The 11943-nt window shown below is 40.0% G+C and overlaps 1 protein-coding gene across 1 annotated transcript in view; it reads right to left on the bottom strand.

Annotated features, from left to right (window-relative positions):
- Positions 1-4791: 4791 nt before the first annotated feature.
- The window catches only part of TMX3 (thioredoxin related transmembrane protein 3), a 79643-nt gene continuing 72491 nt past the window's right edge, over positions 4792-11943 (bottom strand). Inside the window, exons 13-16 of the mRNA XM_077270113.1 lie at positions 9998-10054; positions 9278-9407; positions 6995-7063; positions 4792-5259 (exon numbers count right to left, since the gene is read on the bottom strand). Of these exons, the coding sequence (XP_077126228.1) occupies positions 4996-5259; positions 6995-7063; positions 9278-9407; positions 9998-10054 (520 nt within the window). The 3' untranslated portion in view covers positions 4792-4995. The remainder of the gene's footprint in view (positions 5260-6994; positions 7064-9277; positions 9408-9997; positions 10055-11943) is intronic.

The following is an 11943-nucleotide window of genomic DNA, read 5'->3' as shown; positions in this document are numbered from 1 at the left end:
CCTCAGAAATATATGAAGCTGTCATGCTCATCGTCGGAAGGAATCTTGGCCGGTCCGTACATTGCGATCCCAGATTGGGATGCCTGAAGGTGCCCCCATCTGTGCGGAAATTCAGCCCCTTCAGCTTATCTGGCAAATACGGACAATGATCATAAAGTATAGAACTGCACTTCTTGCTTAAGTATAAAGCTGCAGTAACTTTTTATTTTTAAATAACCTAGATAAGTAATAACTATACTAAAGTTAGATTTAAAATACTGTAAAACAATGAAAAACTGTAAAACAATGAAAAACTGTAAAACAAAGGGATAAGGAGATCACTGATCAATCCATAGATGTAAAGCACAACATAATACTACTATATACAGAAAACATTCAGCAGGTCTAAAATACATGTATTATACTGCATTTTAAAATCTCCATGATAAAAAGTATTCGGCAATAAGTAAAAGAAAGCAAAACCAGGGTTCGTAACATATAGGTGTCAGACTTCCAATAGGATTAAACATTTAGAACGATTGCACATGATGAAAAAGGCTGATAGAATGCAAAACATCTTTATACACATTGGGGAGATTTTATTAAGAGGGGTTGTCCTAGCACTTTATATTAAGTAGTCCCCCTTGTAACATAATAATAACATATACTCACTAGCCGAACTGGTGAGGTCATTGCCCGGTCTCCTGGGACATTTTTAGGCCCTGCACCCATTCTGCTGCTACGCTATCAATTCTGTCGAATGAACTTCAGACAAATAGAAGAAGCGAGCGCGCAGCAGCCTGATAGCAGCTGCTGATTGGCCACAGGATTCCCGTGGAATAATAATGTTAGTGTTATTTTACAAGGGACGCTACATCATTAAAAAGAGGTTGTCCAGGTAGTGGACAACCCGTTAAAGGGCTTTGTGTCAGAAGTTTTGAGTAGAATTTTTTTTCTGCCAATATATCACATGGCAAACAAATGGGGTGAGTTTAAGTAAAAGGATATATGGTCAACTACAGTCTAAGGGTATGTGCACACGTTGCGGATTTCTTGCAGAAATTTCCTGAAGAAAACCGGAAATTTTCTGCAAGAAATCCGCATTTTTTTTTTTGCGGTTTTTTTCCGTTTTTTTCGCGTTTTTTTTAGCATTCTGCAAGCGTAATTAGCTTGCAGAATGCTAAAGTTTTCCAAGCGATCTGTAGCATCGCTTGGAAAACTGACTGACAGGTTGGTCACACTTGTCAAACATAGCGTTTGACAAGTGTGACCAACTTTTTACTATAGATGCAGCTTATGCAGCATCTATAGTAAAAGATAGAATGTTTAAAAATAATAAAAAAAATAAAAAAATGCTTATACTCACCCAGACATCTCCTCAGCGGCGTCCGTTCCTCTTCCTATAGCTGGTCTGTGCGCACAGGACCTTCCGTGACGTCACGGTCACGTGAGCGGTCACATGACCGCTCACGACCAATCACAGGACAGTGACGTCATCGGCAGGTCCTTCACCGCACACCAGCTACAGGAACCGAAGCGGCAGCATGCAGCTGAGAGGCGGGAAGACATCGAGGGTGAGTATAGGACTATTTTTTATTTTAATTCTTATTTTTTGACCACTTATATGGTGCCCAGTCCGTGGAGGAGAGTCTCCTCTCCTCCACCCTGGGTACCAACCGCACATAATCTGCTTACTTCCCGCATCGTGGGCATAGCCCCGTGCGGGAAGTAAGCAGATCAATGGACCCCTAGGTGTGCGGAATCCCCTGCAATTCCGCATTTTAATGAACATGTTGCTTTTTTTTCCGCGATGCGATTTTTTCGCGGAAAAAAAGGCTACATTTGCACAAAAAATGCGGAATACACTTAAAATAGGAGGCATATGTAAGCGTTTTTTTCGCGTTTTTATCACGTTTTTATAGCGAAAAAACGCGAAAAATACTTAACGTGTGCACATGGCCTTACAAGTTAATTATCAATTACAATAGAAACTGTAGACAGTGCTAATCTACACCTGTTGATCTCAAGCATAGATTTATATGCAAAGAATTGACATAGAAAAATGTAGTTGATGGGATCTTTAAAAATTCAGACATGTCAAGATGAACCCTATTTATTAGGAATAAACAAGCAGCTATATAAATGTGCAATGATTGTAATGTAAAAAGTAAATTGTGTGAAACCTTCATTATTTTTTTTCTAATTCCCTCTGCATCATTTACACAATTGTTCATTTTTTCCTCCAGGTAGGTGGGAATGAAGGGGTGGACCCTTCCTGAGTGATGTGCATCTTCCCTCTCCTCCCTTGTCCACTCCTTCTAGGCTGGTCTCACGCATCCAACATTCATTCTGAGCAAGAAACGTGAGGGACAAACCCGCTTTGGGCCTTACACCACCGTATTATTGGAATTAGTGCGATTCGACAAAACATCGACTCGCACACAGGTCAATGTTTTCCCATGGGGACATGCACAAAATATGAGGAAAAAAAATGGCAGCATGTCAGAGTTTGACCTGAAATTCGCATCACACTCAGCCATGCAAGTCAATGAGTGGAAATCATCGGACTGCATTCGGATGACACCGAGTGTGGTCCAATTTCCGAGCACTGGGAAAAGAGGGAGACATTTTTTTCCTCTTCTCCTCATCTGAGAGAATCCGATCACACTCTGATCAGATTTTAATCAGAGTGTCATTTTCATTATTGGCCCGATTCTCCCAGATAAGGCTAGGTTCACATTAGCGTATCATCTGTATACGCAAACGCATGCCAAAACGCATGCTTACAGCTCCGCATCATCTTACACATGACGCCCCCCAAAAAAACGCTGCGGGTGCATGCGTTTAAATGCGCTTTGGAATACGTTTGCGTTTTTATGCGCATGGTGGAGTTGGTGACATCATTTTCTGGACATGCGCAGTCTAAATTACGCATGTGTATCGAATGCATGCGTACGCATGTCCTTGCGTACCAATGCGTTTCCATAGACAGTAATGCTTTTTTTGACGCAATCATCCGCAAGCGCATGACTGCGCAATATTTGACGCCTCAAACAATGCAACATGTTGTGTTCGCCGGAAACCGCCGCACACCGCGAAACGACGCATGCAAAAGCATGCCCCTGCATACATCATATTAAGATCTGTACGCATGCGGATCATACGCTGCGCACAGAAACGCTAATGTGAACCTGGCCTAAGAGAATCTACAGCTGTGTGACCCCGGCCTTAGACTGCTGTGTTTGGGTCAGGAGACTAGCAGCCACTGTAAACATTTTAGCCCATAATTGGACCGTGAATGTCCCATGTATGAAACTGGTCTTAGTCTAGATCTTTTTTTGGGGAGTGTGAAGCAATTTCTACACATTCATGAAAGTCAGCCACTCACAGAGGGAATAAAAGCTCCTAAAATATGTATGAGGAGCATGACAATTCTCCCTAAAACATATACCACATATATGCACATAAACAATAGGTCAAATGCACACATTTTGGATTGTCTATTGAGTTATTCATTTCCAAAGACTTAACTTGAGCCCCCTCAAAAAAAAGAAAAATACTGGCTTACGTGCCATACACCAGATTTATTATGCACGTAGACACTTTCTGACTTGCTTGTCAATTGGAAGTGGTTTTGTGGTAAAGTAGCTCGAAATGCACCACTATGCCAATTACTGGCACAAGTATTGTGTAAAATTAGACTAGACAGCCTTATTTAATCAACAGATCTTGGAATAATAATAAGATCCACAATTGGATGAGTTTAAATAAAATGTTCCTGCGCTGAGATAATCTTATAAATGTGCCCCTGCTATGTACTGTTTAATGGCTGTGTCTGACCGTGCAGGAACATGGTCGCATCATACCACAGCTGCTGGTCATTGGGAGAGAGAGAAAAAAAATAAATACAGATATTACAAGACGGGATCACAGCGGATTCTTCCTTTGAAGTAAAACATTATTTAAAAATGGGCAGGAAAATGTTTTACCTCACAAAAAGAATGAGTTGTGATCCCCTGCTGTTCATGTCCCTGCACAATCAGACACGGCCATTACACAGTACACAGCAGGGGCACATTTATAAGATTATCCCAGCACAGGAACATTTTATTTAAATACATCCAATTGTAGAAATTATTATTACTCTAAGATCTATTGATTAAGACCAACTTTTGTTCGTGGGAAAACCCCTTTAAGATGCATAAAATGTAAAAGCAATTGATGTATTTTAACACTAAAAGTCTACATTTCCATGGTCTAAAACCGAGATAGTTTTAGTAAATCTGCCCCAGTGGCTCAGAGTGATTTGCAAGGAAACAGAATTTACAATGAATGAAATTGAAAACAAAATCACAGTATAATAACCCAACTAACAGGGCTCATCTGCAAAAATAGACACCTGACCAAACTACTGTTCTCTACGCCGAAGGTAGATAAGTGTTGCTATAAGGCAGATAGCTACAACTAAATCAAACATATATACATTAAAATAACTAGGTTTAACATCCTTTTGTGTCACCAATTCAGTTACAACAAAAATACATCTCAACTCTGCAATGTTTATTACTGCTTTAATTGGCTTTAATCTAAGTGCACAAGGCCTCAAAGTTTCACCATTGTAAAAAAACAAAACAAAAAAAAAAAAACACCAGAACAAAAAAAAGTATACTGCTTAATCTCAGTAGCCTATAAAAAAAATCAATTATTAGCAATATTCCTAAGGTGAAGGAAGAAACAGTTGAGAATTTGAGCTGAATGTAAAAATAAACCATTTGGAGGACAGAGGTATAATAAAAGCTCCATAGGTGTCTCTTCTATTTTCAAAGCCTTTTTATTAAATTCTATAATGCATGAGAAATAGTCTTGATGCCCTAAAAATGAAGTTGCATGCCAAGAACCAGTGAAGCAGTTCTTTTTTATTTTCTAGACTTTCTTTTTTTAATAAAGCTGTGTCAGTGGTTGAATTTAATAAATAAGTTTATTTTGGAATCCTAGTTAATCCAATTTTCATAAAAGTTAATCTTTCTTCTTTTCCATAATATCCTTTTCGTCTTGGTCTTCATCCGTCACTTCTGAAGAGTTCTCTCTAGTTCTGTCCTCATCTTGTTCCTCGTCGCTGCCCTCGTCCGACACGTTTGGATCAATTACGTCCTTTCTGGTCATTTCCTCGGAGCCGTCATCTGAGTCGGCCGTACAGATTCCATAGCACATTATGCTGATGACACCCAGTGGCAGGCCGAAGAGGAAGCAGCCGAGCAGAGGAGAACTCTTAAATACAGACTGGAAACAGAGGATTACAGATGCTTCACACTTAATAGAGGTCACAATGGCGTCACACACCATAAAATGTAAAGATCTATAAGAACATTTGAATTTTATATCTGTCTAATCTCTATATTATATCAGAGATTGATAGAACACAAGTCAAATAAGTTGAGATGAGAAGTTCCATTTACTTTGCCTGGTCTGATGTCCGGTCTGGTCCTCCATGGCAGCTGGTCTTTACCTCCTCCACTTATCACACCCAACGATTAGTGATGAGAGCGTGTGCTCGTTACTTGAGTTTGCACCGAGTATCACGAGTGCTCAAGTTACATGTTCGAGTCCCTGAGATCGCATGTTTTGCAGCTGTTAGCCACAAAAACATTTGAGGATTGCCTGTGTTCGTTAGGCAATCCTCACATGTTTTGCGGCTAACAGTTGAGAAACATGCGGCCGCGAGGACTCTACCATGTTACTTGAGCACCCATGATGCTTGGTGCATACCCAAGCACCCTACGCAAACAGGAGTAATGAGCATTTAAGCTCATCACTACCGGCGAGGTCATGATGTCACATGAAGCTTGGCTACTTGGGCTCATGTAATGAAGTGTGTGGCACCAAACACCATGAGGCCTAGTAGGCATCAGAAGCTCCCAAGGATGCCAAGCGCAGGAGTGAAGACCAGCTGCCATTACTAAACTGCAATATACATAAATACATGGATGTGCCCACCTTTGTTTTTTTTTTTACCGGATTGTATGAATCTCATACATCTCATGACAGGTTTAGAAACAAGTTCAAGAACACACACACGAATGTCTTTACGTAAAGTTGTTGAGAGAGCAATAACTTACAGGGGTTTTCTGGGAATAGTTCATTTTTGGGGTCCAATGGCTTGAGCTCACTGGAAATAAGCTAAGCAGTTACTCACCATCCTCTGAGATGCCTTTCTCAGATTGCTCTGTCTTTGTAAACAGGCTTTAGTCATGATGTCACAAAAACAGTGAATGTGACCGCTGCAGCTAGTCACTGGGCTCAGAGGCTTGTGTCGCCACCAAAGAAATTGATGGGGACAGCACGGTGGCTCAGTGGTTAGCACTGTTGCTTTGCAGTGCAGGTGTCGTAGGTTAAAATCTCACGGAGTACAACATCTGCAAGGAGTTTATAGGATTTCCCTGTGTTTGTATGGGTTTCCTTCCACACTCCAAAGAGGGAATTTAGATTCAGGGTAGCATTAATAACCAATGGAGACAGAGTAGAGTTTGTTTTATCTCAAAGAGCTTAAGCCATATGGACACAGAATAAAAAATATTCCCTAAGGAACCCTTTAAGGTGGACTGTGAGCACAGAATAACTGTCCAAACTAAGTACTATTGCTCGGTGCACCCTTGGCGTGGCTAATCATTTAACTTTTACACTTTTCCACCTTCTTGTCTTCCCTCAATCTCCAACTTCCTTCCCTAGTCTTTGATTGACGGCTTTGGCTTCATAGAGCCAGAGAAGAGTGGATATAAATGGAAAACAAACAGGTGGGAAGGTGTAAAAGCTGGGCTTGGTTTGAGCAGTCATTCTGTGCTTATAGTCCCTTTAGCCATGGGGTTATCTCCAGATTTGTTTTGCATTGTATGTATTTCTAAATAACCTAAGTAAATGTTTCTCCAGCAAACAAACCTATTAAAAGGGGAAGAACAATTGTATTATCTATGTAGAAATCCCTCTAGCAGTTGTATGATCCCAGTACAGTTTTACTTACTACTACGGTAGACTTGGCATCATAAGCAACTCTTTTGATACGTTGCAGAATTCCATCGCCACCTTGAGCCTGAAATTTAAAAAAAAATAAAAAAAAAAAATAGTATCAATCTGTAACCTTTCTTTCTGCAAAGTACTGCAATGGCAATTGCAAAAAAGCATTGATTGCTACATTTTTTGCTACCATTTATGTCTTAATCGGATGGAATGAATAACAGATGAAATTTTAACTCTTCTCCGATGCCTTAGATCTTTGGACATTGCCCAATACAACAAGTTTACAAAAAGGTACAGTTGTGGCCAAAAGTATTCACACCCCTGCAATTCTGTCAGATAATACTCAGTTTCTTCCTGAAAATGATTGCAAACACAAATTCTTTGGTATTATTATCTTCATTTAATTTGTCTTACATGAAAAGACACAAAAATAATTGTCCTAAAGCCAAATTGGATATAATTCCACACCAAACATAAAAAAGGGGGTGGACAAAAGAATTGCCACTGTTCAAAAAATCATGTGATGCTTCTCTAATTTGTGTAATTAACAGCACCTGTAACTTACCTGTGGCACCTAACAGGTGTTGGCAATAACTAAATCACACTTGCAGCCAGTTGACATGGATTAAAGTTGACTCAACCTCTGTCCTGTGTCCTTGTGTGTACCACATTGAGCATGGAGAAAAGAAAGAAGACCAAAGAACTGTCTGAGGACTTGAGAAACCAAATTGTGAGGAAGCATGAGCAATCTCAAGGCTACAAGTCCATCTCCAAAGACCTGAATGTTCCTGTGTCTACTGTGCGCAGTGTCATCAAGTTTAAAGCCCATGGCACTGTGGCTAACCTCCCTAGATGTGGACGGAAAAGAAAAATTGACAAGAGATTTCAACGCAAGATTGTGCGGATGTTGGATAAAGAACCTCGACTAACATCCAAACAAGTTCAAGCTGCCCTGCAGTCCGAGGGTGCAACGGTGTCAACCCGTACTATCAGTCGGCATCTGAATGAAAAGGGACTGTATGGTATGAGACCAAGGAAGACCCCACTTCTTACCCAGAGACATAAAAAAGCCAGGCTGGAGTTTGCCAAAACTTACCTGAAAAAGCCTAAAACATTTTGGAAGAATGTTCTCTGGTCAGATGAGACAAAAGTAGAGCTTTTTGAGCAAAGGCATCAACATAGAGTTTACAGGAGAAAAAAAAGAGGCATTCAAAGAAAAGAACACTGTCCCTACAGTCAAACATGGCGGAGGTTCCCTGATGTTTTGGGGTTGCTTTGCTGCCTCTGGCACTGGATTGCTTGACCGTGTGCATGGCATTATGAAGTCTGAAGACTACCAACAAATTTTGCAGCATAATGTAGGGCCCAGTTTGAGAAAGCTGGGTCTCCCCCTCAGAGGTCATGGGTCTTCCAGCAGGACAATAACCAAAACACACGTCAAAAAGCACTAGAAAATGGTTTGAGAGAAAGCACTGGAGACTTCTAAGGTGGCCAGCAATGAGTCCAGACCTGAATCCCATAGAACACCTGTGGAGAGATCTAAAAATGGCAGTTTGGAGAAGGCACCCTTCAAATATCAGGGACCTGGAGCAGTTTGCCAAAGAAGAATGGTCTAAAATTCCAGCAGAGCATTGTAAGAAACTCATTGATGGTTACCGGAAGTGGTTGGTCGCAGTTATTTTGGCTAAAGGTTGTGCAACCAAGTATTAGGCTGAGGGTGCCAATACTTTTGTCTGGCCAATTTTAGGAGTTTTGTGTGAAATGATCAATGTTTTGCTTTTTGCTTCATTCTCTTTTGTGTTTTTTCATTTAAGACAAATTAAATGAAGATAATACCAAAGAATTTGTGTTTGCAATCATTTTCAGGAAGAAACTGAGTATTATCTGACAGAATTGCAGGGGTGTCAATACTTTTGGCCACAACTGTATGGTACCTGTTAATCCCTTTGAGATGGGGCCATTTTTCATTTTTGTGTTTTGTCCCCCCTCCAACTTTTCCCATGAGCCATACTTTATTTTTGTGTCAACATAGCTATATGAGGGATGGTGTCACCATTTTTCTGAGATGGTAAAGGAACCTTAACCCCCCCAACCATTCATTACATATTCATTTTTGCTCTTGTTTATTATAAAAGACATAATAAAATTTGGTCAATTACTATTTTAAGCCCATTAGTACAAGAAACGTCATGGCATCCCCCTACATTTTTAGAAGCATTAATCTTCATGGATATTTTATCAGAAATGATATTTTAGGAATGTGAGAGGGCTATGTATGGTAGCTCACCTCTGCTGTTCCGTCTAGAATGCTGTTAATGAACTGAATCAGGTCTTCGGTATTTTCAATTTTCTTGTTAGGGAGAAAATACTGTTGATTGGAAGTGTTGAGTACGACAATGGTGGGCACCTGGACCTCACTGCAAACAGAGACGAGCAAATACAATGAGCCATTGTCACGCTGCAAGTGATCTCATTCTAACGATACATGGCAGGACAATGACCTACCAGCAACATGGACCCCAATTCCAACTTTGATCAAGCTACAAAATGTCATATTGGATCTGAAGCTAATGGAGAAGCTATATGGACTACAACGTCAGGATATACACATATAGACAATCATGATTTTTGTTATTTTAATAACTAATACAAACCACAACTTAACACTTTCAATTTCTAAAAAAGTATGACTATAGCCATTGAAGACTTAGCAATATATTTTTAACCTCTCCACAACATCCTGTTTTGGGTAACCATCCTTTCTTCAAAACATCAAGAAGGTAGAGGTTACCCCAGAAATGTCACACAGGGTCCCTCCTTGCAGTGTCTCAGCGTGTAGGAGTTTCTCCTGTGGATCTACAACAATGTCCTTCAAAGGTAGAAATATGCATCAAAAGTAAACTACTTTTTTGTAGATATCCTTGCTGGACTGTATTGACAACAAATTGGACTTAACTACCATAGTTATAAGGCAAACTGAAACGAGAGAAACATTGAAGGCACTTACTCCATAAGCAGACTGTTAATGTAATCGTTGCCATCCATATGTCCAAACTGAAAGTCCCTATATAGAAAATGTAGAAAAAGTGACAAATAAACAACTTTCAAGATGTATCACATTATCAGTGAACTTTGTACTAATTTGGCTTTCAGTGGGTTTTTTCTTAGTTTTGTCATATCAGTCAGAACCTTTTAATTTTATGCTAATTTAACAGTATCCATTTTTATTTTTTTTACAAATATGTATAAATATGCTCTGTATAAGAATAGTTTTTGCGCATGTGTCTATGTGAACATGCCCGTATCTGTTTGTGACAGGCAGAGGGGATGGGACGGAGGAGAAGAAAGCTATTCTAAACATTTTAGGGGTTCGTTTTCACAGTGTTCATTCTATGGTATTATCGACATGTTAACTTTACTCTATGAATCCATACAATTATGGTGATTTTAAATAATTTTTTTTTTTTAGACCTAATAAAAAAAAATTATGTCATTGCATTTTATTCCCCTATTTGCACTACTCACCATGTGAGCTTAATAACAAGATTACAACGGTATTATGTAGTTTTAATACTTTTTTTTAACACAATGTTATTTGTGGCAGAGAGGGAGTTGTGTATGATACAGATTCAACACTTGGGCCGCTGCCATCGCGTGTGGCACTTGGGGCATACTCTTAGCAATAGCGGCAAAAATATATATGGCTTATAGCCCCCCCCCCCCCCCCTGAGAAAGACAAAATTCGCTGAACAAGTCCTGTGTCTCTGACTTCCATCAGGGTCCTTCTGTAGGGGCTGCCATTTTGCAGGACCTAAACAGCGTGGGCAGTAGTTAATGGGAACCCCACAGTGACCGGGCCATCTGCTTCCCTACACATCTGCAGGCTTGTCTGCGCCGATGGGCTGTCACCGACCAGATGAGGCCGCGTACAACAGCAGGAACCTCTGTTCCCGGCACAGACAGAGCAGCCGCCTTGTCTTGTCCTTGACAGTCTCCACATAAGGAGCAGCAGATGCTGGAAGAAACAGAACCTAAAGAACATGACAAGGACTGTATGGCTGGGCAATTTCAATTAACCCCTTTGGGACGCAGCTATTATGGGCCTGGATAACTAAAAATATTGCAATTTCTTTCAGCTTCTTTTATCTTGGGGAGTTCCATTTTATAGCACTCACCACGTAGTGCCAGTGACCTGATAACTGTATTCTCTAGGTCAGAACAACTTCAGCGATACCAAACGTAAATGGTTTTGCACAATACCATACGCTAAGTTCTTGTTTGTGTCAGCACATTCGGTTACCTTGGTTTTTGATAGTTATAAATGTTACATAATAAATGATCATTATTGTGCATCTCAATAATGTATAAATAAAGTAAAGATACACATAGGTCTTATGTCCTCCATACACATTAGACAAGTATCTGCCGTCAATATGGACGGGCTCGGCTGAAAATCTAATGTGTATGGGGGCTCGAGCCATATGATTGGAGGAGGGTTAAGGATTCGGATTAAGTGTCAACAATTTTTCTCATACATTAAAAAAAAAAAAAAAAAAAAAGCTTGTTCATCTTTTTCTGATAGACATGACAGTCGGATGACATCAGATTTGTTTCACGGCGCCATAGGCATTGCTGATTTTGATCTGACCCTCGGATTTAAAATCGTACATTTCTCTGCTATCTTCTATGGACTGCGAAAAACCATGGACATGTGAATGGCTGCACAGACTATTACAGGCACGAGTGGTATCAGTGAAAACATACCATGTACCTCCCCATGTGTTGATTCAGTGCTCATTTGCATAAGAAACAAAATGACTTTAAACTGGAGCGAGTAAAAAACTACAGTACAAAGATGATTATGATAGGGGCCAATCCCCTATATTACTGTATTAGTCGTGTAAATCAAGTATTGGGGTGTGAGACTCCCTGAGGGAAATTAAATATGTAAAT

This window comes from Ranitomeya variabilis, chromosome 6, assembly GCF_051348905.1.
Source record: "Ranitomeya variabilis isolate aRanVar5 chromosome 6, aRanVar5.hap1, whole genome shotgun sequence".
Lineage (NCBI taxonomy): Eukaryota > Metazoa > Chordata > Amphibia > Anura > Dendrobatidae > Ranitomeya > Ranitomeya variabilis.
The sequence above is the reverse complement of the archived record's forward strand: the minus strand, read 5'-3'. Positions and strand labels throughout refer to the sequence as shown.